General features: G+C 38.7%; 2 protein-coding genes across 3 annotated transcripts in view; both read left to right on the top strand.

The window, feature by feature from the left end:
* The first annotated feature begins 445 nt into the window (after positions 1–445).
* Positions 446–5,547, top strand: LOC148836706 (solute carrier family 35 member G2-like). The gene is made up of 2 exons (XM_088914558.1): positions 446–766; positions 4,106–5,547. The coding sequence occupies exon 2, from the start codon at positions 4,129–4,131 to the stop codon at positions 5,380–5,382; it is 1,254 nt and encodes a 417-aa protein (XP_088770684.1). The 5' UTR covers positions 446–766; positions 4,106–4,128; the 3' UTR covers positions 5,383–5,547.
* Positions 5,548–14,336: 8,789 nt separating this feature from the next.
* The window catches only part of LOC148836705 (SH2/SH3 adapter protein NCK1-like), a 61,403-nt gene continuing 49,264 nt past the window's right edge, over positions 14,337–26,475 (top strand). Inside the window, exon 1 of one of the 2 annotated variants that reach the window (XM_088914034.1) lies at positions 14,337–14,503. The gene's annotated coding sequence lies outside the window, so the exon portion shown is untranslated. The remainder of the gene's footprint in view (positions 14,504–26,475) is intronic. The other variant, XM_088914036.1, reaches the window with a different exon arrangement.

Below are 26,475 nucleotides of genomic sequence, written 5' to 3'. Positions count from 1 at the left end.
ATTCTCCTGGGAGCTCTTTATTTAGAAACATTTGGTCTAGCTCGAACTATACATAAATCTTTTAAGACGTTGCATAATACGAACACTGCAAGTAACTAGGATGTGGTTACTGCCAGTAGCGATCAGAACATAATCATTGCTTGTAAGCTTTTTATGCACTGTATTCTGTGTAACAGAATTCTGTAAATGTAAATTTACTGTGACTTAATAGGCAACTGGGGAGGGAGCGTTATTTGGGTTACCTGATGTCGCCAACGTTAAGAGCCTGTTATTATTTATACCTTCTGCTATTCTAAAACAACTAGAAGGCGGTGGAAACAAATGTAAACGTCCTCATATTTTACAGCCTGCAAGGTGAAAGATGCTAGTATGCGCTAAAGAAACTCTCGCCTCCCGGGCGCATGCTCAGAAAGAGGGGCATCTCTTCTGCCCCCCTCTGCTCCTTCATGTGGCACATTTGAATCCGAGGTTGGGAGGAAATGGGAGCGAGACTTGAAACGCGAGAATCCGCAGCTCCATCCCTATAACCTGCAGAGCTCTCAAGGAGCCACGGAGCCTGGCCGGTTGAGGTTGGAAGGTGCGGAGACTTCAGTCAATGCAAGTTGCTTGTCTTTGGGGAGCGCTGTCTACAATCATTTGAGAAAAAAATGGAGAAATGGAAAAAGCAAATACCCATTTCTGGACAGCAAGATATTGCCCTCTTTAATCTATGATATTAGAACAGTTTTTGACGCCGGATCAATCTTTATTGTTTCAAGGAAGAAAGGTGAGAATGGCTCTTTATTTAGTTTTGAATATTTCTGAGTCACCACTGAGGTTGTTCCCCAGATTATAGAAAGATCGTTCACCTTTACAGGATCCGTTATAACTTGCTCTATACACCTGAGCAAATCCTTGCGTTCGTGCGTTATGAAATGTTGGTTTACACGTTTTATCATTTCACACCTATCAAGAAATCTTTTTTTTACCTCTTCAATAAAAAAGAGCCGTACGCCAGTAAGAAAATCTCGTATGATTATTTACGTGCGATTAGAAATAATGTGTTCTTTCAGTACAATTGTAATGGAACCGTATAAATATTAATTTTATTCCTCGTTACGGTGGATGGGTTAGAGTAGTCAAAGATGCTGAAAAATATACTAAAGCAAATTATTGTCTAACTGCATCATATGAACGATGCTGGAATTATTTCATTAAATGTCTTATATGGTCTTTAATATAAACTTAATCACGTCCTTTTGACATAATTGTTGTCTTGATATGTTTGGCTTAAAATAATACATAAGCTTGCTTTATATATGTTTTGAGCTCTATAGTGAAATGTTTTCGCATTATACCATTAATCGAAGGAAAGATAACAGCTCTGCTCTTGTACACGACGGTGTCTGTGACTGTTTTTCATATGAGTGTGAACGGATGTGTATAAAATGTGGATTGATGGCCGCCCGAAGACTTAAAGACGGTATACTGCATGTATCCTTTTTCTTAGGTTATCATATGCTGTGCATCATGAAGGCAACAATAAGTGTCCATATTTTAATAAGTAAAATATATCACGCGTTAATGAAGCCATCAAGCATATTCACTCAATTAGCACTGAACATGGATGTGTCATTGTAGCTGCAATGCACTGGGACATGCATAAGCTCAGTCAAGATGTAAAAAAAGAAAACTCTATTATTACTGCCCCCTTGTGGCCAACTATAAATAACCCTTTTGATATTTTTGTTGTGCCAATTTATTCCTTAATAAACTGTAAACATGTATATGCAAATATAGTTTGTCTAATGTTTTACTAAAGATGTCTTTGCCTTTGCACAAAACTAAACTGTTTTGTCTTTTGTATAGATTATGAAATGATGAACATTTTTTTCTAAATAACTTTGGGAAAAAAAATGGTGAAATGTAATGTACTAAAAATCTCAAGGTTACACTACCAGTGCACATACAAACACTGAAGAGAATCAGGTGTCATACGATCTCCACAAATTAAAGAATAAAGTAATCTTTGCCTTCTTATCTTTCTCAAATATGCTTAACATGCTGACTTTATACAGTATGTCTGTATCATCTGAACATTTGCTATTCAAACGGCCCTTGAAATGTATCTAATGAAATTCAGAAGCTGAGATGTAGTAGACAGGCAAACAGACAGAGTTCACATCGGTTTGTAGTACAGCTATTATATAAATGATGGAACAACAACGAAGCATGTGACCTGTAGAGACCTGTTTTAGAATATGGGCTGTTTTTTTGGATGCCCTGCAACCAGGCTGCATGACTGCATTGTGTGATTTCCTCTTTTACATTTTAGGTCCTGTGTAGAAAAACTGCACCCCACAGTACCGTTCTCTGGGGAATCTGTATTTCTTGTTGCAGAAATGAATCAAGTGCTTACATGTGGGTATATTAACTTGTGAAGCTGTAAAATAACACTGGAAGGGCTGTTGCTATCCACAGCACTGGGCTATTAGCTTTGCTATCTGCAGTGTTCTCAATACTGTCCTTACCTCTGATGACTACATTTTAGAATGATTCATTCGTCACCATTTTCAGCCTCGGGGGGGTTGTTCTTGGCCACAGTTCAGGGCAGTTGGTTCTGTTGTTGATGATAGGTCAGGGCAGTTGGCTGTGTTCCTGACCGCAGCTCTGGGCAGTTAGTTCTGTTGTTGACCACAGCACAGGATGATTTGATCTGTTCTTGATCACAGCTCAGGACAGTTCTGTTGTTGACCACAGCTCAGGGCAGTTAGTTCTGTTGTTGTCCACAGCACAGGGTGATTTGATCTGTTCTTGATCACAGCACAGCTCAGGGCAGTTCTGTTGTTGACCACAGCTCAGGGCAGTTGGTTCTGTTGTTGATGATAGGTCAGGGCAGTTGGCTGTGTTCCTGACCGCAGCTCAGGGCAGTTAGTTCTGTTGTGAACCACAGCACAGGGTGATTTGATCTGTTCTTGACCACAGCTCAGGGCAGTTGACATAGGTCTGTGTTGTTAACTACAGCTGAGGGCAGTTAGTTCTGTTCTTGACAGTTCAAGGCAATTGACACTGTTCTTGACTACAGCCTGGGGCAATTCTGTTGATGATAGGGCAGTTTATTTCTATCATCGTTTCTGTTTACCCCCAGCTTCTTCCAGGAGCACAGTCTCCTTCAGAGAGTTCAGTTTTTATTGATAGAAGATTTACCATTAAAAACATAGTTCATAGAAGATATATAAACAAGTAATAGGTTTATTCCATGCTGAAAAAAAAGAAGAAAGAGAACACAACGTTTCGGCCGTGGAGCCTTCTACAGGTGTGTGAAAATCAAAATCCCCACACCTGTAGAAGGCTCCACGGCCGAAACGTTGTGTTCTCTTTCTTCTTTTTTTTCAGCATGGAATAAACCTATTACTTGTTCCTTTGCAGCCTACGCATGCTGACGCAGCTACCCACCTGAACAACTATAGAAGATATACAGTATACCTACATAAAATATTAAAAAGCATTGGTGCTATGTGATTTAACATTACAAATGGAATTTACATCTTGATATGAATAAAGCTGAGATCAGTGTGAACTGAAAACTTATATAATATAATCTTTATATAAAGGTCATAGAAAATACAGAATTTAAACTTAGTAAAGTATTTAACTAATTAGGAGACATTTCTGTTAATTCTTTCATTGAGACAAGCACTGTTGGCTCCGTTATTCAATATATCCCCAAAAATCTTTTACACAGTTAGAGATCACTTTTCAACTACTGTATTTTGTATCATAATATATTTAAAGAGTGATAATTGAACATTTTCACACCTTTTATTGAGCATTGTTAACTATGAAAATGAATCTAGAGTTGAATGAACAGTAATATAACAACAGTTATATTATACCTCTTTAGTTTCACAGTGTGAAAAGTTGTGTCATCCCTCAGTAAAGAGCAATGAATTGATTTTATGCATGTAAAGTATAAATACCTTTGATTTTTAAAAGAACACGTAGTTTTATTCTTCATGTACTATAATAATTGGTTTGATAGAATGTTCATTTATTTACCTGTCATTAGAGAGTCATGATTTTTGAGTCCTTGTAATAGTCTAACTGTGATCTACACTCCTTCTAGATCTTTCCCCTAGCTGAAGAAAAATGGACACATCACCCTCCAAGCAACAGTATGGCCCAAAGAAAAGAGTTAAGATTCATCCCAACACGGTTACAGTGAAGTATACCACCCATTACCCGCAGCCTGGCGATGAAGGGTACGATGACGCACCTTCTTTTGAAGACTTTGGGAATTTTGTTGATGATAACCCGAACAAGAAACTGCTGAGTGACAGCAAGAAGCAGGGAAGAACTTTCTTTGGCACGATGGATGCGCGCCCCAAGCTTTCCACCGAGCCGAGGGACAATGGGGTGAGCGAGCAGCTGCAGAGCTTTGCTGATTCCTCGGTGTTCACCTCCAGGGTGACGTGGGCAGCCCTGTTTGGTGCGGCTTTGGCTCATGGGTGTGTGGCACTGATCACCCGATTGGCAGCCGACCGATCCAAAGTGCCCTCCCTGGAACTGCTCTTCATCCGCTCTGTGATCCAAGTGCTGTCTGTGGTTGTAGTCTGCTACTACCAGGAAGCTCCGTTCGGGCCTAAAGGATACAGGTTGCGCCTCTTCTTCTATGGAGTGTGCAACGTCATCTCCATCACCTGTGCTTACACCTCCTTTGCGATTGTGCCCCCGAGCAATGGGACCATCATGTGGAGAGCCACCACCACGGTCTTCAGCGCTGTTTTGGCATTTCTCCTCATTGACGAGAGAATGGCATACACCGATATCGTGACAGTGGTGAGCAGCGTGTTCGGGCTGTGCTTGGTCATGATCCCCAACATTGTTGATGAAGACAAGTCCCTTCTCGGGTTCTGGAAGGAAGCCTTTGGCTACACCATGACCGTGATGGCAGGCTTAACCGCAGCCCTCTCAATGATTGTTTACAGAGCCATCAAGGAAAAAGTCAGCATGTGGACTGCCCTCTTCACTTTTGGCTGGACAGGTACGGTTTGGGGAGCCTCCACTATGTTCATCCTGCAAGAGCCCATCATTCCATTGGATGGTGAAACCTGGGGCTATCTGATCGGCATCTGCATTTGCTCCACAGTCGCTTTCTTAGGGGTTTATTATGCTTTAAATAAGTTCCATCCCGCACTGGTCAGCACAGTCCAGCACCTAGAAATCGTGGTAGCCATGATCCTCCAGCTTCTAGTATTACGTATGATCCCATCTGTTTATGATGTAATTGGTGGCTTGATCATTATTGTCAGTGTTTTTGTTCTCACGGGAGTTAAGCTTTATTGGGTGGGAAGGGGAAGAAGACAGGATTATCAAGAGATACTTGACTCGCCAATTAAATGAGTGTTAATATTTAGTGTAATATGTAGTAAGTCCCCAATGTGCAATTGAACAGTCTTATGAATGTTTGAATCAAGATATATTTATTTTGTATTGTGCCGTTGAAAGAGTGCCAATTGTGTAATGTCTTTGTTAAGCTATAATATGTGAAATAAAAGTGGACAGCAATGGTTTCTCTTTTATCTAGTTTTTACTACTAATTCTGAACATTTCTCGCTCTAATACAAGCCATATTCTTAGTTACTGAGTTACTTTCACAACTATGGATAAATTCCTTTATGAGACTCTTTAGAAATTTAAAATCCTAAGAAGAGAAAAACTGGACGTAAATTATATAGCATCCTCAAGAAGAAAAGAGATTGTGATGCCTAAAGGATTTGTCCTTCAAAGATTTTTATTTGCTTGTTCACATCTGGATTCTGTACACAATGGCAATACTTAGACTTAAGGGAGAGTTAGGTTAGATGTATAATTAGCTAAAAAGAATGAATAAACTCATGACCTTGAGTCTAAATTATGAAGTAAACCTTTCATGACTTTTGTAGCCTGTATTTTCTGTGGTGGCCCAGAGTCACTTAATGAAATCTTGTGTAAGTCAGGGCCTTTGTGAACCAGGGACACCCTAGAGGTGCTACTCTGTTCTGTTATTCCATTTGAACTGGTATGACAGTTGCCTGATATGAGCTGAGACCTGAAGACCTTTGTTAAAGGAGCCGAATGCTGTTAAATCCAATTTTGAATTAAAAGAAAAAAAATGAGAACTGTAACTGTTGTACATTGGGCTCTTGATGCAACTTCCAATTGAAGGTATCTTCATAATTCCAGCAAAACTGGGAAAACATATGACCTCCTGCAATGTTGGTGAAGATTTTGATGTAGACACCCTGCATGGAAATAGAGCTGTAGGGACAATTCAGCCTCAACATAACACTATCTGACCAGGTAAGTCAGTGCAAGTGTATCAGAGTGATAATCATGAAGAGGGGGAAAAAATGGAAGTGCAGACAATATAGTACATGTAGCTTAAGGAACACCTTATTGGAGCCTGCTGAACAAAAAATAAGCCTCATGCCAAAGTCCCAGCTGCGTTAGTGTAGTAAAAGACAAATATTGAAGTTAATTTAATTTAGTTAATTTTTAATTATGAACGTCAAAAAAGACTTATAACCTGTTCTACTAGGATAAACCACATTTGTGATAACTCAAATGATCACTATCTGCAACCTTTAATGTACCATAAATACATTTCTATCAGTATTTACTTTTGTTTCCAATACACGGAATACTAATAAAGGATTCATCTAATGCCTTCAGTGCCATTAATAGCTTAATGCACATTGATGTGGGTAGCAGAAACATAGGGACGGTAATAGCATATTCAGATTCATACTGCTGACATTTTTTTCCATTAGTCTCTGCCCAGGGTGTCTGGCTAGAGAATGCATTGATATTTCTGGATGTAGCATTTAAGCCACTCAGTACATACAAAGCTCTGAACTATTTATAGTCGTCTCATTTATTCTTTCAAAGTTCAGATATATGCCTGTCAGTTCAATTAATGTGATTAATCCTTTATATTACTAAGCTTATCATATTTACTTTTGTTATTGGTTTGGTAAATATAAAATTCTACCAATAATGAACAGTTACTGAAATAACTTGCTCACAGTTCTGTGACACCAGCGACTGAAATGTTTTCAACACAAAAGGGCGAGATCAGAAACAGGAATCAGACAAAGGTGTATTTCTGAAGAGCCTAGTTAGTAACCCCAAGTAAATCCTGAGGTGTAATGCTCCCCACCTCTCCTAAGCAAAACATTTGAACTGACTTTCTCCCTCTACCACTCATTAATTAATATGTGAGACACAAAGTCATCCATAAAAAAGCAAATCAAATAATTGTCCTTATGACTGGCCTGTTCAGCAAGAAGAATTAACAAAAACTCTCCTCTTTTGAGTCATTATGTTTTCCCTAATTTAAAGCACATACTGTATTAACTTGTTTTTCTTTTGCGATGTTCGAGTGCTAGTGTCTGGGTCATAAGTATTGGTGAGAACATGCACATTCAGAAAATCTATATCAGAATTTCAGATGTGGACAAACATCTATTCAGAACTTTGCAAGACTGCAATACATTCAGGCTTTTTTGTTAATGTAGCAGGCAAGAGTTACTGTTGTGATGCCCAAAATATTACACTAATTTCCCTCTATGTGGCAACTTGTTTGATGTTAAACTATGTCCCAGTTTAAACAGTACTGTATATTTCTCTTAAGAAATAAGAAGCTATGTTAGAAAGGCATGAAACAATAATCTAAAAATTACTGCTGTTGTACATTACTACCTCTATTGCACTGTTTATCTATTTAATTTTTTTGCTAACCATTGGCAAATAAAAACAGGGTCTGAGACAAAGGTTTAGCTTCTTTTAGGATTTAAAAAGGACCAAATTTTCATGTCGATGATCATTTCAAGCTTCCATCTTTCTGTATTACAGAAGCAAAGTAAAGAAACTCCCTTACCTTCAGCAATATATATGAAGATTCTCTTTCATTATTGAATAGAATATCGTATAGGGCCAACTATACCAAATAAAAGCAAACAAATGTGATCATAACTTTCTTTAAATAAAATGTTTTGAATTAGATCTCTTCCTCAATGGAAAATCTGAGCAATCTACACTAGATGGCAGAGTTTAACCACACACCTATTTGGACATTCTCTGTGTTCTAAATAAAAATCTGGTGTTTATTTAAGAAGATCAGAATATCAATAATGGGCTGCAACATGGTGGCACGATAATAAGCATTGCTGCCTTGCAGAGGATTTGTATTTTCTCCTTGTGTTTGTGTGGTTTTTGTCCATGTGTCCTGGTTTCTTTCCACAGTCCAAAGACAATAAATAGTGTATTGTACATGGATGCATCTGGTCTGATATAATGTCCTTGTACATTGCAAATCTATACTTAAGCATAACAAACTACAGTAGAACTTTACTGTCACCCTTGAAGTATTGTCAACAATGTGTATTGGAAAGGGTCTGATATACTGGTAGGTTCATTGCCTTCTGGGAAAACTGGCCCTGGTGTGATTGTGTGCTTGTTTTGTCTGTGTGAGCCCTGAAATGGATTGGTGCCTCATCCAGTGTGTATCCCGCCTTGCACTCAAACCTTCCCAGGACAGGCTCCACACTGCTATGACCCTGCACTGCATAAGGCAGTTAGAAAATGGATGGGTGGGTGGCAGAGTGGTGTTGCATAATGAATGACAGGTATGATTCAGAGGCAGTTGTCTCTGTGGTGAAGCAAGAGCAAAATGTCTGCCTTCATTGTGGTTGTGGTTCCACAGATGCACGTTAAGAGTAAGAGTGCATTGGTGTCTCACAGGCTGCGCGTCTCATTTCATGGGAGGAGAAACAGCTATTTGGATGAGTTTGCGCATCTGTTTGTGCAGGAAACAGACAGCATCCTGCAGCTCATAATCGTCATTCCAGAGACTGTGCTCCCTGCAGCCCAACAGCACTGTCTCCCCAGTCGATTCCCGGGAAACATTTCCACCTTGTTCCCAGGAGGAGACTGAGACGACAGAAAAGCTCATAGATTGCACGCCCACTCCCCCTGCTGGACACCTGGCGCTCTGACATCCAATCGTGTTGTATTCACAGACACATATACAGTACACACATACTGGTACGTGACCACATACTTTTAGAGTTTCTTTTTCATGTAAAATGTAGGAAGAACTTCATTTTATGACATTAGGTTGGCAGGCATTAATAAGGTTTGTATCACCTTTTCACTAATACATACCTTTCTAACACTAGTAATTTTTATTATTATTTGTTAATGATTTAAAACTAGAATATAAAATGATTCACAGATAAAGTATTCCCCTTAATGAAACATTAAGCTACAAATTTCAATGCAATCATACGGTGAGCTCCAACGCATTCTGATTATTTTTTTTATTGTATTATTTAGTTTGGCTTTACTTACATGGCATTTATTTCCCAGTGGAATGGCAAATACCACAGCTACAGAAAGATTGATACATTTTGATCCCAGACAGATTTTGGTAACTTTACATAGAATTGAACATAGAGGTGTAGTGACATTAAACATGCTTTCATTTACAAGAATCACAACATGAAGGCTATTCTATTTCATGTGTTAAATTAAACTAAATTAAACTTCAGCATATTCAGCATCACTATACCTCAGCCATGGAAAGCATATATATTTTGAACCATGTATATACCAGTTCCTAACCGCTCCTTCTAATTCATTGACACAAGGGAGCTGGAGCCTACTGTATGTTTATATTTAATCTTGTTTTGGTTTACAGTGTTATTTCAGTTTACTAGAAATAGTCCCTACTAGCATTTACAAACAGGGAGTGTCAAATAAGTCAAAATAACGCTGTAAATTAAAACGAGCAGTTGTATTATCTTCTGATATAAAATACTGGATATCTTTTTTAGAAATAGTTCTGCTTTCCAACATTGTGAAATTAATATTTACATTTCCAAACTTTCCTAACAATTTAGTATAAATTCCAATGAGAGACAGTATCCCAAAATGGGCATACACCATAACTTAAAGCTAACCTCAATCTGAATATCTTCCTCTTCTAATTTAATAGTCGAACAGCTGTAACACTAGTTTCAGTCAGAGCTTTACTGTTTTCATAACCCTAATTCAACTCAAACCTCAAAATTCACCTCAATGTCTACTTCTCTCTCTTTAATTTGAAACCAAAATTCACATCCAAGACAGAAAATGCCATATAACCAAGAATTTAGTTTGTGTTTTGCTGAAATTGACTTTTAGTTTTCGGGAGAATATCACTGGAGTAAGTTAGAACAATACTGAAATCCAATGTGGGTAAGGCTTCAAATATTATTTGTTATAGGGCAACTTCTACATTTTTATAGTTAGACTACTATAAATTGTTAGACTGTAATTAAAGTAGTATTTGTACTTTAACTTTCATTATTTACTATATATACTGTACGGAATAAGCAGCATTTTGATTCTGCCTATAATCTTTGAATTTTAAGGAAAGATTTAGTATTGCATCCAATGAGTGCCAGTAACTCAAAATGGGCATATACCAAACTTTAAAGCTAACCTCTATCTGTATATCATACTTTCCTAATTTCAGCACTGGAGACAGTTTTACTGACAGCCTTATGGTTCTCCAAACCCTAGCCCTTACTCTAATTCAGCCCATATTCCAAAACTCACCTCATTGCCTTCACAACTTTGAGATTCGTTTCAGATCACAATTCACATAACAGATGGAACGTACTACTATAAACAGACTTGGTTTTGAGTTCTTTTTAGCTGGCTTTTGCATTATTGGAGAATATCAGTGGAGTCCAGTGAAAGTAAGTGAAATCCAAAGTAATTAAGGCGTCACATATTATTTCAAACTTGGGTAGTTCTACTTTTTTACAAAAAGACCAAAGACCTTAGATTTTGTATATTGTATATGGGATATTTGTGCAGCATTAAGAAGTACTCAGACATAACATTCACAATATTGTATTCCTAGTTTGACGTTTTGGGATTTATTTTGTATTACACCCAATATCAGCCAGTAAGTGAAATGGGGTAAATAAAAACAATTGAAGACAAGCTGAAAGTGGACATAACACTCTCTTCCTTTTAGTATTTAAGACTACCAACAAAGTAGTATGTGTGCTTTAACTACGATTTGTTGTTAGTTGAGGTTTTTGCTTTATTTTGGTCCTATGTAGACGTTTTGGGTGACTTTCTTGCTTTTAAAAAACATAATGAGCCTGAAATTTGCATTTTCATATTAAAGAGATAAAGAGATACACAAACTTAAATAAAATGTTTCATTGTATAAGTTTCATTGCGGCGGAGCGGTGGCTCTGTGGCTAAGGCTGTGTGCCTGTGGCTAGGAGGTTGCCAGTTCAAATCCTACAGCCGGCAGAAGAATCCTACTCCGTTGGGCTCCTGAGCAAGGCCCTTAACCCCAACTACTCCAGGGGCGCCGTACAATGGCTGACCCTGAACTCTGACCCCAGGTTCTCTCCTTATCTGTGTGTCTCATGGAGAGCAAGCTGGGGTATGTGAAAAGATAATTCCTAATGCAAGAAATTGTAAAAGGTTAATAAAGTGATGTTGTTGTTATTATTATTATAAATGGTTGACAGTAGTCTCCACACCATGTTTTATAGGAAAATATATTTCAGGAATCAAGCACTTAATAAAGAAAAACCTGAACAACAGTTCATCTCTTTTTTTGAAGCAGTGACTTACAACAGACAAAAAACAGTTTCTGTGTTTTGAACATTGTTTTTGATACGAGCAGCAGGTTTTTATAAACAAGTTGTATTTACCAAACCTGACACTAACAGTATCAAAACAAACAGCTGGTTATTCCTACATTGATACGGATTCAGTTTTTGCATTCCATATTTTGTCATGTTAAATTTTGATATACTGCTCACAGAAAATCAAATTAGATATGACTGGAAATGAGACATTTCTTGTATCCCACTTGATTTAAAAGCATCCATTTTAGTGGGCTGGTGGTGAAAAACATTGTGTCACATTAGGGACCATTAAATGTCACCACGCTTCTTGAAAATGGCAATTATAAAGCAATCTAAGTTTTTTTCTACTCATTAGTGGTACTAGATTAGACACCAAAGACGTTTTACAATCAGAAATACATTATTATCATTAGACAACATTCTAAGGAACAGGACACACTCCATAGATGTTATCGTATGGTATGGTCATTTCCTTTCCCAGTTAAATGCAGCATCAGAATAAATAAACTAAGCCTTGTTTTTAAAATAAACCGTATTTGTTTTTTTTTATGTAGAAATTAAATGTTTATCTCTGTAAAAGTGCTTTTCCATTTTGATTCTGTTACCAAAATAAACAAAAAAACGTTCTCAACACCAACCCAAACAGCAAGACCTTATGATTAAAGTTTCAGTAAAACAGTAACAACCTTCTACTGAGCACTCTAAAGTATGTGAATCGGCTTCTAATAAAACTGACTCAGTAAAGGCATCTGAAAGGTTTCTATAATATGTTTTTACAAGATTCTACCGTCATCTATCTCCTGCGGTTAAATTCATGTTGGTTTGGTGTAGCACAGAACAGACCTGAAACATGATATCTGTGGGACTAACGGATTCTGATTTTATATTGTAATGATCGTAGGATGAAAAATTTTTTTAGAAATTCGCTTTCATGTTCATTGTCTGTTTTCTCCTATTATGGCAACCACAAAATCCTGAAACATCTCCTGAACAAGCTTTGATAAGTTATCATTGTGCAGAATCCATCAGGTTTTCGGCTTTATTACTTAGGATTGCTTCACACAGGCTGTACAATGTACTGGGAGTCATTAACAGTACTGTGGGTAAGGGTGGGAGCTTCACAGAATTGACTTCAAGCCCACCCTGTACATTTGAAGAAAAATAAGAACAAGCAAACGAAATCTAACTGGCAGTTAATACTGTCTTAAGCAATGGGAAACCACCCACTATAATAAATTGCAATATGATCCAACAGTAGATAGTTTGAGATTTCAGTCTGCTAAGTGTACAAACTAGCCAGTAATCAAGGCCATTATGACTGAATATTTGACTGTTTTTGAATCAAATACATCCCATGGTATCTGTTAGCAAATGTCCTTACGATAATTGTGTCGCTTTCGTGTAAGTTTTTAAAATTTTCTCTGCATTATTAAATGTCATTGTTGGCAGACTCTATGACCTGCTTGCTAAGCCTAAAACAGAATTAGGTCATCATACACAGAATTCAATGAAAACAGAGGACTAAGCAATATGGCATCAATCAAGTGAATAGTCACTATTGATACAGTGAGCACCGGATCTTAAAATGCAGTGTTTTATGTCGTTCATCTTCAGTGCATGTAGAATAAAACGCACAGCAGACTCGTCCCTTACTTATCGAAAGACGCCAGTGAGAGCGACCCCCGTTGCTATCGTTATATTATTTACATAACACATTAGGAGAACTACAGGTACAGTATGCCATGAAGAGCGAAATCATATCTATTTGACTTTCACCAGTAAAACGACAAACCTGCGAATCTGTACGAGTAATCGAATTATTAACATTGCACAGATCTCAATACTAATACAGTACATACTGTATACACCCATATATGTTAAAAAAAGCTTAGTGAAATACAGGATGACGGAGGACCATGTGTTTATAAAACATAGATAAGACTTTATTGATCCCGAAGGGAAATTGATGTCAAAACATATGTAATTTGCTAATAACTGTCCTACCCAAACTGTCTGATTTTCCTATATTGCTCTGCCAAATGATTATACAGTATGTACTTTCCCATAAAACACAGTACTACTCCAAATATAGCATGTCGATACTTGAAGAATACACTCTAAACCTTTGTGTCTCTCAAGGTTATGTTTTGCGAAGTAACTCTTGTCATCACTAAAAGTGCTCTTTTGAAATAAATAATTTTTGAATTTCTCCGCCCGGGCATCGGTGGTGGCATCCCTACTAAAAGCAAAGGGGTTAACACATGAAAAAAAAGCGCAGTCAGACAATGACGTGATAAGTTTCGGGGGAAAAAAAAGTTACAGCCCCGTATTCACTAAATCACGATCAATGTGTCGGACTCAAAATCGGATTTTTTTTCCAGTGCAGAGCTGTACCGCAACACTATTCGCCGTTAAAACGCCCACCCTCTCCAGCAATGATCCCGCAGTAACACGGGATCTATAGCGGCTTCTCCATGTCTAGGCTGTTGCTTGCAGACAGTAGAACTTGCTACAGCACCTACCTTATTCTGCGGCCTCCCTGCACAAGCTGGGCGCACATGACAGACGGGGCGCTTGTCCAATGAAAAGAGGAAGTCAGCCAAAACAGCCAATCGAAGGCAGCACGGGAAGGCCTCTGGAAACAAGTTAGATCGCAGAGAACAGTGACTGTTGTGTGGAGTAAGAGTGCCGAGACGTACGGGTGCGAGAGGAGTATTGATATTGGTCGGACGTGTTTGTCTACGCTTACGCGTTTTATTGAGAATTTGTGTCTTTTGGTATTCGAAATTCGGGAACTGGCTCTGATCCCCCGGGCTCAGGTAGGAAGTTGAAATTAGTGATTTTTTTTTAAATCTTTGTTTTGATTTAGATGTCAACGTCTTCTACGTTGTAGAACGCCATCTGCTACAGATGGAAACTTGTGTAACTTTATATTGTATTAAAACCAGAAAATACAGGAGATACATAATTGCTTTTTGCTATGTCTTGTCGGTCTTAAGAGAGATGCGATTTCCCGTGTAAAATGTCTATTTCATGTGCAGATATTAAGGAATTAACAAGTTGGTGAAGTTATAATGCGCTGATTTATTTGAAAATGGAACAATCGACAATACATTTCTCAAAATTGAACTAATGGTTTTATTGGATTACAACTCCCTTTTGCTTCTTTTTGGACTTAAACGAATTTTCGTATCACAAGACGATGGGTGCTTTGACTGTATTATCCACGACGACGAGAGGTGACGTTTTAGTCCTGTTTGCTTTCGGGGAAAATAACAGTCCTGCAAACCTCGTTACTGCTCTCCACGTCTCCAGCGAATTACGGACGCGGATCTGTAGAATGGGGATATATAGATATCATTGTGGTACCTTTTATGCACAAGGCTTAATTGAAAAAAAAAACTGCTGTTCAAAAGTAATAAAGCCGAAAATGTTGGTTTTGAAAAGAAAAGCAGTTTCAAACAAAGCAAAGCACATTCTGCCGGGCAGATTACCAATTGAGTTTCCCCCCACCCCCCTCGATCCTGGTTCGTGGCTTTGTCCTAAGTTAGTTCGGAAAGTCGGAGGTTGAAGGAAAGGAAAAAAAAACAGGATTTTGGCTACTTTGCATTCTACGTTTTGCTACTGATTCAGTAGAAATAGAAAAGGTCTTAACGAATTGTGCACATTTTGTCTAAGAGAGAATATCGGTGACCTACTGTATACCGTATAATCTTAATGAGAATGCTTTTATCTGTTTGGTTTGTTTGAAATCGTTTGTCGAGCTGCCTTACACAGATTCAAAGTGCTTAAAAAGTCTCTTTATACTAAAGGCTGTTTCGCTGTAATTGCATGAGAATGGCAGGGATATCTGCTGTGTTTCTATGGCTTTTGCCCTTCCTACTATTAACCTCAACTGTTTATAAAACAAACCAAAAACCTAGCAAGGCCATCAAACATCCCCCAGTCGGACATCTGCTGTAAACACCAAAATGTGGGAATCTGAGGAAGGAATAACATCTCCCATGTATAGTGTTATAGTTCTTTCAGGTCTAAAACGCTGTGTCATTTAACATTTGGACCTGCTGTGCTGGACCTGCCTAAAATATGTGAGTGAACTGTGAACTCCAGATTGTTATCTTTAGAAACCTAATGTTGGTTGACATTCAGTCTAAAGTACCGAAATCCATCTGAGGCCAGTCCCATGATGTTGAGCCTTTGAAAATCACTGCGAGCAAAACCTTTGTTTTGTTCAAAACAAGATGTACTGTATGCTAGGGAAACAGCAAATGGTAAGGAAACAGTCCAGTATTACAGTAATGACAGAATGATCTGATAATACAGCAACTTGCTTATATATTTCTTTCTTGATAATGTATAAACCCAATCTGTGTCATGTTCAGTGCTTTATCATTGGTCTGGATTTCCGGTTATAGATGTTGCCAAAGATTATGGTATGGGTTTTTTCATTTGAATGGGTGTCAGAATGGGAGTGATTTCCTCCACAGAATGCACACGTCATGAGATTGTCGTTTGACTATCGGATGCCAGAAGATGAAGGAGTTTATTTTTGTTTTAATAATGAGAATATATGCTGGCTAACGTTAACACGCTAGTGATTAACCTTAATTAATAATGTTAAATGCTTAAAGGCTGAGGAGAATCTGTAATAAAAAAATGTGGTCACTGTTTCTGCTTCTAATCGCTACAGTGGAAAAAATATTGCAGTTTATGCCATATGTCTTCTTCTGCAGAGTAAAGCAACAGTAGAAGCCAGAAGTATTTGGCTTTAGTATTCAGCTTCAGATAGTGTGAAACACACTGGAAAACAGGAACAGTAGGAATGTCTTTATGTGGTAACAAATAAACAGTTTAAAAAACTGTTCAGGAATTAAGCTATAACATTTTAAAATACTCGAAAAAGCATAACGCTCCCAATGTAAAAGAAACTATATGATTGATTCTTTCACATTTTGTGTTTCATTGCCTGCAGCAGAGATTACTTTTCTATCCGCACATCATAGTGTTAGGTGAGCCGAGCAACATGTTTATTTTAAGTTCATGTCTCTTGAATTCCTATGAAGTTTCCATCGAAACATTCTGACTGACAGCATTGCACGGCTCCGAATGGCCAAGCTTGGCTCTTAATAAGCAGGCTCGTCTGCATGAGGTCTAAATGATTTGCAAATCGCTATCACCTTTGCTTAATAAGGCTTACAGTGGTGATGTATCACCAATACTTTAAAAGTATTTTATAAATCATTTTGAGAAAATTTATGATTTTCAGCAGCTAGCATTTGATCATTTTATTTAATCAGCAAACTGATTACACTGATTTTTGGTGTCTCTTGTTGGTAAACATCACCTTCCAGTAAACTGGGATATATTCTAAGTAAATGTATCAAACCATAGTTGTATACAGTTACTATCATCTTTTAGTGCGATTTGATTTTAAATAAATGACTACAGAAACTAGGCTTTGTGTTTGTCTTTGTGTATTTAATTTTCTGTTCTTTTACTTATGTTTCATAGCATTCTTCAATGAATAAGAGTTTAGTAAGTTAGGCTTAATCCTTCATCATGCTGAGTCATGCATATAGCTGAAGCTTCTAGTTTCTGTAGTGTTATTGAAATAGAGAGTACAAGACTATCTGGATGGGATGTTAGTTCTTTGCAGCATTGTTGGTTCAGTACATGTCTCTGTATCTTGACTGACTAAAGCCATCAGGACAAAATCTCAGTGCATACCTGCAGTAGTAGTGTGGTTGATAGGTACTCATATTCAGAAACCTTTCACAATAAAATAAGACCTTGATACGCAAAAACAGACTCTCGTCCGGTACTGAAATAATTTCAGTGTAGTGTTTGCCATGATTTATCCATAATCTCTTAATAAATAATTGAAACGGTGTATGTCTGTTTGTTATGAAAAACGATGTCAAAATGTTTCACAGTAAAGCCCTGAGTTTACTGGCAGCCGCCCACTGATATACAGGAACTCGGTGGCCATGTTGTGCGCAGCCACTGTGCAGCAGCCTAAATTGTAACTGCAGTTTTAATGGGAAGTGGATTAGGTAACGCTTTAAATTTGAATAATGGGAAGCTTGAATTTATGTAGGATAGATTTTTATTGTTATTTTCTTATTTCACAAAGGCTAACACCCATATAAAAGATTTGGAGGCCAGAGCGTGGACAAGGTCTCATTGTCGTGTTTCATCTGAAAGATGGAAGGAGTTACACGGAGCAGTCATATCTGCATACTATCCAGTTAATTCAGAATTGTTGATGGCTGAGGCGATGTGTCAGAGTAGCGTTCTTTTACAGGCAAAACTTGTGAGGGGAAAAAAGGTAAGAACACGTTAAAAAAAACGCTCTTAATAACGCTCTATCTAGACTTCTTTGAAGTCCTACTCTTTAAATATCTGAGCAGATAAGCTGCTTACTGGCTTCAACCCCTCCCCCCCCCCCCCCCCGCCAAAAAAAAAAACTCCTTGCGAAATTTAAAGAAATTGCAAAATGCAAAATGGTCCAAATATACTTCTTTGCTCCCTTCTCCCTTTTGGTGCAGAGCATAACTGAGGGTCTGCTGACTTCATGGCTAGCAGAGGTTGTCGGGTCACTGTAAGCCTCTGCTCCTAAGTTTTTAAACGTAGTTTTTAAAGTCACTCCACTAATTGTCTTCTTTTGACAGGGTGATGGAGGATGGCAGGTTATTCTCTTTGCCGTCTGTAGAATGTAATTCGGACGGGAATTTATCACTTGTCTGAACTTACCACTCTCTTACAGGGCATGCGAGTGTTTACTTTTTTTTGTATTTGTGATGCCCATGTTGTGCGTATAGTCTGAAGGCTGACAAGTTGTGTGCTGTACAAGTCCTGCCGGTAGCAATGCAGTGACCCTTAAGATTGTGTTTCCTTACTCGCTTCTCCAAGGAGTTGTCATTTCCTGAGGGAATTGGCCGTCTAGCAAATCCCTCAGCTGACATTTACCCTTTTATTTGATGGAAGGCTCAGGATGTGGGTGAAGCATCTGCATGCTGACAACGTTTTTGCTCACGGGATGGGTTTCGTTTTGAATTTCTTCTCGAAAAGCCGCTGGGATTAGAAAGTTCCAAGGAATCGGCACTGAAGGCAGTTCAAGATTTCTCCTTAAGATTTACATTCATGTTAAATCATGTTTTAACTGGAATGTGGGAGTAGATGCGGAAACTATCGAGTATTAATATATTTAATCGTTCGACTTTTAACTATCCCTGCTGTTAAAAGATTGTTTACATTCTTGTTTTATTCTTGGAAATTTAAATTGCTACAGTAACACAAATGACAGGTAAATAGTGTACATCCAAGAATAGAGGAGATTTCAGAATTAACAGGGAAGATCTTTGCATGAACAAAGAACCTAAATCTTTTCTCAAAGTGTGTCCTGCATTCATTTGTGTGAGCTGAGTAGAGATTTGCATTTTTGAGACGTATGGATAAGATATATACATAAACATAACATTTTTAAAGCTTTAATTCTGGCCTATGTGATGATGTGGTGGCTTCTCACGATGACCCCTGCTGATAGTCGTGTCTTCATATTTGCAGTATTATCGGTGGCAGCATTGTCTGTTCTCCCATAGACATGCAAGCCTGATTTCCAGTTTTGTAGTGCGCAAAGGATGAGATGCCTTGCCAGTACTGGTTTCATGAAGCTGTTAGTTGGCATCTTCAGTTTTCTCAGAGAGAATACTTTTAGGTGTTAAGAAAGACAAAAATGAACACTTTAATAGTTTCTTTATTGTTCTGCATATATGCATTTGGGTGAAACAGTGATGGGCAACTGCAGTAATTGAGGGGCACATTCCTGTGTTTTGCAAGTACTGTCAATCATCAACTGATTAATACCTAAAAGTATCAGAGATGCAACCTCTTCTCCATATTATTGGTTCAGAGTATGTAGTTAAAATCAGAGATGCAATAAAATGCAGAGAACATGCCGGATTTCTTCAGGGTTTTTTGGGTTATGCGCCGTGTGAATAAGATTGTACATTCATGCTTCCATTTTCAAGGTAACAGATTAACTAAATGTTAAATCGGTACATTTCCAGACATTATTAGTTGATCCTTTTACTCCAGATGCTTTGCCTGCAGGACTTTTTCTCCTTTCTGTAGCTCAGCCTAAAGCATTGGTAGCTCTGTGTGAAACTGATGTGTCCAGAACCCTTTCAAAGATTCATCGACAATTATGGTATGAGATTAATACATTCCTAAATGTACTGTAGGTTAAAGTTTCATAAAAATACAGACTTCAGGAAAATCTTTTTTTTACTTGTTTAGTTCAAAGCAGGAGTGAATAAGGTATAATTGTAGTGGGATGGGCAGTCTGCATTTATTTTTAGGCAGAATGTGGCATTTATGTTGGATCCTGAAGATGACTGTACACAATAATTTTCTCTGTCATCAGGGGCTCGCTGTGCACCCTCTGAATCACAAAATTACACCCACCTCAGCCTCTGTTGTGGTGGAAAGGCTTTCCTGCCTGTTGCCATTTCGTTCTGCTTCTTGTGCAAGCATGTTGAGGATTAGCTCTGCAATGCAGGCTCCTCTCCCACCAGACTGGGAATAATGACTTGGAATTCTACATTTTTAAAATTACAGGGATTAATCCACATACCTGCAGTAATTTGAGGTCTTGTTCTTTACTTTTACAAAGTGACTAGACGGCAACATCAGAGGAAACTATGGCCGATGGTGCTGGTGTTTCTGGAGTGGAAACGGGGGCACCTGGGGGGGGGGCACACATATTCGTATAATGTAGGCTTTTGATGTAGTGTGATCATATAAGCACCCATACCTACCCTAGGACATGCACAACTGCAGTGCTGTATGGCATCAGTTTCATCTGTCCTATATAATGGCATAGTGGAAGTGCACTTATTACATGTAATTACAGTGTTATTACACTTGGTATTATTAAACCACACAGCTACTGACTTACTATGTTAATGTTTCATCCAAGTATATGAATTAAATGATAAATGTGCATCCAAATCTGCCAGCCACACTGGAGGCGAGACAGAGTGGGGAAAAAGCCAGCCCCATAAGAAAGAATACATTGTAATACTGGGGAGAAAAATACCTGGGAGGGTAAACTGGGAGCTCAAAACTGCAAGGTGGTGTTTCCCATCACACAGGCCCATAAGAAACATCGAATGCAGTGATATTAAAGGTGATCAATGGTTTGCCTTATTAAAGTTCACATTTTTGAAATACGTTTTGAATCACCATGTGTTATACCCACCAGATCTGCAATAGCCAGTTGTGTGCTTTTCACATCTGGACTCACAGCTAAGAACCATGCGACTGCTCCAGCTTGCCCAAAATTCACATTTCTGTGCAATAGAATGTGAGTTACACATACATTATCTGTGGGGAATAATGACTTCCTTTCAGTTCATTCCCAAAGTCTTTTAATTATTTGTGTTGATGGCGGACACTGAAGCTGTTTTCCAATTTCATAGCTCCCTGGTTGTTATTGAAGGAATCTGCACAAATAAGTTCAGTTGCGTTTCATTGTGTTATCTGAAACATTCTGATCAAGAGTTTATTTTCCCGATTAACTTTTTGCATTGCATCCAAAATGAACTGGCCTTACAGAAGCCGTTTGGCCCCTCTTGTTCATTTGCTAGGAGCTTATTGATCTGAGGATCTCGCTGAGCAGTTTCTTGAAGGAATCTGAGCTATCTGACTTATTCCAGACCCCCAATAACCTGTGGCGTGAAGACATCTGTCCTGTTTTCAGTCCTAAAGGAATAAATGCTCCTTTGACATGTCTGCCTGTGGAAGTATCTAACAAGGTATTTGCTTTTTCTTAAAAGCCTTACAAGATTTGCTCAAATACATTTTTAAGTAATATAGGTTTAAACGTAATTGCTGAATGGTTGTCCTGCAGTACTGCATTAATGTTCCAGGTGTTGCAGAAACATTTCTTGAAATTGTCAGTTTATTATATACCAACCCACTCGGCTGTAATCTGTCTTGGCTTACAGCATGAACCTCAGTACCCACAGGTGTGTGACCTGCTCCTCTGCCCTGCCCACCTACCCACCCATCGAGCCATTTTATCTTTAAACTCTCCAAGCTCTGAAGCAGTGCAGGAGTTATAGTGCCAGTTGGATGGGAGGTGTGTCCTTCACAAATGTCACTGCAGATCAGTGGGCAAATTACTTAATTAGCTTATTTATTTTTAAATCACAAGAATTGTTAACTAGACCTCTGATAGTGGCTCTGCTACCACAATCAATTGCCAAAACCGAGAAAACATTGGGTGATAAAAATGGGGCCATTTAATTGATATTTAAAAAAGTAACTAAAGAGTGGATGCTAAATATGGTTGCTGCTGTGTTACAATAAACTGGACTGTGACCTGAAGATTAGCCTATATGAAATGTCACTTCAGCTATGTAGAATGATCAGATGTCTATCACATCAAGCAAAAACCTGCAAATTCAATGAGGGTGTGTAGACTTTTCATATCCACTGTAGGTGCCAGTCTTAACCTTTAGAAATGGAAAAGCAGGTGGAGGTTGATGGGGAGGAGTGCAGGATGGGAGTTTCTAAGTATTGACACAGTGAAAGGATTGTCAGGAATCCTTGTAGAAAATTGAAATGGTAGAGACATTTTGCCACCTGGTACTGTTTAATGGTGAAAATGGAGGAAGGGCGTGTTGCTGTTTGTAAACAACCAATACCTCTGAGGGTAAATGTCGTGCTGGATTAAACATGAGTTATTGGCTTTCAAGGCTGTCCTTTCTCAGACTCCTTCATTATAACTCCCAGGATTCCACTCCCATGGCTTTTTTGCCTTCGAAGTTGGGAGTGTCTGCAACTGCAGAAGTGCTGGCCGTGCGCAGTGAACTTTAATAACCTGTATTCCCTGTCGGAATCTGATTGACAATGTGCTATTTGGAGTAATGACTAGAAAGGGAATTCTGGGTTGTGTCAGTTTCTAAATTCTGACTAAATACCGGTTTGCAAGCACTTGCTAAATACCGTGTCCTGCACTAAAACCAGTCACAAGGCCGTCAGGTGGAAGCCTTGCAGGAGGCTGCGTTTGCTGCTTTGTTGAATCCATTCTACACTAGTTAACTGGAGCTTGTGCTTTTCCTTTATTAGGACGATTGGCATAAAGATATTTGATGGAATTTCTAACTTGTTGTTTATCCCACCCTATATTTTACAACAGATCCAAAAACTGCTTCTGAAGCTCTAAAGAGAGCAAGGCAACTTAAGTGAAAATGTTTTTGTAAGTTTTTTTTTTATTGCTCATCATAAAGAAGTGCTCAAGGAAATCTACTGCATATCTGCTTGAGGTAGGTTGCTTGAAAGCAACTTTAAAACAAAACACCCTTTACATAATTCCTACACAGCACTATAGAAGATTAAATTATGTCCAGGGTTCAAAGTCCCTTTGAGGTCCTAAAGCGGAGCGGTAGCTCTGTGGCTAAGGATCTGCGCCTGTGCCTGGAAGGTTGCCGGTTCAAATCCCGCAGCCGGCAGAGGGATCCTACTCCGTTGGGCCCCTGAGCAAGGCCCTTAACCCCAACTGCTCCAGGGGCGCCGTACAATGGCTGACCCTGCGCTCTGACCCCAAGCTTCTCTCCCTGTCTGTGTGTTTGTGTCTCATTGAGAAAAGCTGGGGTATGTGAAAAGACGAATTCCTAATGCGAGAAATTGTATAGGGCTAATAAGGAAACATTATCATTATTATTATTATCATTATTATCATTGTTATGATGTTTTGTGCTCAAGGTGATTGTGAATAAAGGTCAGAATGGCATCAAGGGATGTTTCAATAGTATGTTTATCTTGAATTGAGTAACTACTAACCTCAAGCAACAAATATTTACTCCGTCAGAATGATGGTAGAAAGAAGCTTGATTGAGACGTACTGTATAAATCTGAATCTCACAGCTTTTGAAGTGGCTGTCAGTGGTAAGGGGGGAAATTACAATTGTAAAAATGCCAGTAAATGCTGATATACAGTGTACAGAGCTTTAAGAAACCGTCTTAAAGCAAAGCTGACAATTGCTACCAGTGCTGTATGGCACCTCCTCCTCCCAAAACTTCCTTTATGTGACACGATGCTATCGATCTTCTCAAGATCATAAATCTCGTCAAAGGACATTATGCAACGACAAAACCAGCTTTTGCACTTCCTCTTTTTTTAGCTGTAATGCACTCATTCTGATCACTTAAGGCTCAAGATTTCAGGTTAGTGTGAAAAGCAAGTTAGTATTAAAAACACCAGAATATGGCAAAAGAAAAGGGCAGTCCAATAACTCAAGATTGTTTGGGTACAAATAACATATTGATCCAAGGATCTGATCCGGGGTACCTGATACAGGTATTCTAAATCCCCAGAGGCATTGACAAAGTTCAACCCAGAGGACTTCTTCATCACCGACAGTGAACCGTGAACGACTCGAGTGGAGGTGACTGTAAGTGGAAACAGCTGGATGTGCACCTTGGATCGATTAACTAAATTACTAAACAAGCTCGGTGGGCTGAATGGCCCCCTCTTGTTTGTAATCTTTCTTATGTTCTTATGATCTCATCCAGTCATCCCTTGAAGGATCCCAGTGACCTGCCTTCAACAACATGCTTGGCCAGCTTTTCCCAGACACCCACTCTGCTTTATGGTCAGAAGCGTCTCCTGTATTCAGTCCTAAATACACTTCCCCAGCACTCCTCCGTATTTCGGGTTAGCACTGCAATACTTTTCAGTCCTCTGTTTTATGAAGCATGATTGATTAATGTTTTAAATTTCCCGCAGAATCATGAGTTATGTTAAGTGGCATATCAAATATTATATATTAATATAAACATTGCTGCCTCGTTCCTGGGGTCTGTTATGGACCTGGAGTGCTGACTGTGTGGAGTTTGCATGTTCTCTCCGCATTTGTGTGCGTTTCCTTGAGGGTGCTCTGGTTTCCTCCCACAGTACAAAGACATACTGAGACTTGAACTGGCTTCTTGGAAAATTGGCCCAGGTGTGTGTGCCCTTGTGTCTGCCCTGCAAGGAACTGGCAATCCGTTTTAGTGTATCCTTGCCTCCCGCCCGTTGCTTGCTGGGATTGGTTCTAGATTCCCCACGACCCTGAATTGGATGGCTGGATGGAAGACTGAAATGAGCATCACTGAGTAATCATCCAAGCTTCTTTTCCAGTCTTGCTAGTTTTCGTAATTGCTGCATTGCTACAATGGCTTTCAAGGCTTTTTTTAGCAGACCCTTTTTCCTGTTTATTCTGGGAATTAGAAAGAGCACAAGTGCTCAGTGAACGGAAGTTTTTAAATCCTTTTTAAAACCTGTCATTCTTCAAGACGCCGGCTTTTTATCTTGTCGCATGTAGCCCTTTGGGTCTTTTCCTGCTCTGACCCCTGGAGAGAAAGGTTCACTGCCTTGGTTTATTGGGGTTTACCTGTCGTGGATTACACAGGCACTGGTGACCTGAATGTAAAACCCTACACACCACAGTCTGAAGCATCCGACATAATTGTTGAGGAGACGGTAGATCTTAAGCAATTTAGACAGCAGATCCCAAGTGCATTCAACCTTTCCTGTAATTGTTATATATAACTTCCCAGAAAAAAATCATACCACTTTTTTTTTAACCTGTCCTTCGAGAGAGCCTGTGATAACTGTTCTCAGAAGGAAAACAAAACAATCGCAGAATGAACATCCAGTAATGGTATATGATGGAAATTACTTCATTGTAATATTTAGGATCTATAGCTGCCTGTCTAGTGGGAAGCATCAAGTTTTACTTACGGCAGAACTGCTTATCTGTTTTGTAACAGTTTGAGGGCCAGTATTGCTTACCTAATCTTTTCTGTGTTATCCAGTTTCAGTGAAAGTAAGCACATTGTCACCTTGTATGCCTTTAACACCTGCCGCAGTTGAGTAACTCAGAAAAAAAAACTGTACATTGGATTGATGGACTTTCCTAAAAGTTTTCTCCTTTTAATTTTTCATTTCATTGGTAATAATGAAACTATTTTTTTCACTTCCCCTTTGTGGTATATATATTTGAAATGTTTTGTACTTCAAGGTTGTGGTGTTACTGCAGTCACTGAAATAAAAAAAAATGTAATGGCGTCCAAAATGACATCATTTTAAATTTTTTTAAATTAAAGTTTCTATGTTTCTTTACTTTGAAGATCAGCTACGATTTCTGTTGAAGCAGGGTTAGGGTCGATCCAGCATTGTTTAATTTGTGTCATCTACCAAGGCTCAACTTCAGCTGGGAATATGACTAGGTACTTGAGGCTTGTGCTACAGGGAAGGTTGAATCTGAGGTTTGAGTTAAGAGTGGGATTAAGTGGGGGTTTGGAAGGCTGAGTTTAGTTTAAGTGCAGATCTTGCACTCTGAGGCTGTGGTTTGGTGTCTGTGTATAGTGCACGTACAGTATGAGAGGGGCTACAAGTTTAAATGTTTTTTTAAAAGTCAGAACTATCTTACTCCCATTTAGTCCAGCAGATATTTATACATATTTCTCTTATTTTCTGTGAGGTTTATTTCGGGTCAGTGTACTGTGGCAATAGTACAGTTGTTGTTTTTGAGACTTAATGGTAGTTGAGCAGTGTATGACTGTAATTTAAGAAAATGGATCTTCTAAAATTTTAATGCAAATTATAATGGATTTCAACGGGCATCTGATGGATTGGTAGCATTAAAATAAAACGTTTTGAGTTTCAGTTGTCAAATAATAGTCTGGTCTCTGAATAATGAGGTTTTTCACTGGTGTAATTTGGAAAAGAAAATTAGAA

This window comes from Atractosteus spatula, chromosome 4, assembly GCF_055471065.1.
Source record: "Atractosteus spatula isolate fAtrSpa1 chromosome 4, fAtrSpa1.hap1, whole genome shotgun sequence".
Classification (NCBI taxonomy): Eukaryota; Metazoa; Chordata; class Actinopteri; order Semionotiformes; family Lepisosteidae; genus Atractosteus; species Atractosteus spatula.
Note: the sequence above shows the minus strand (reverse complement) of the source record. Positions and strands in the feature narration are given on the sequence as shown.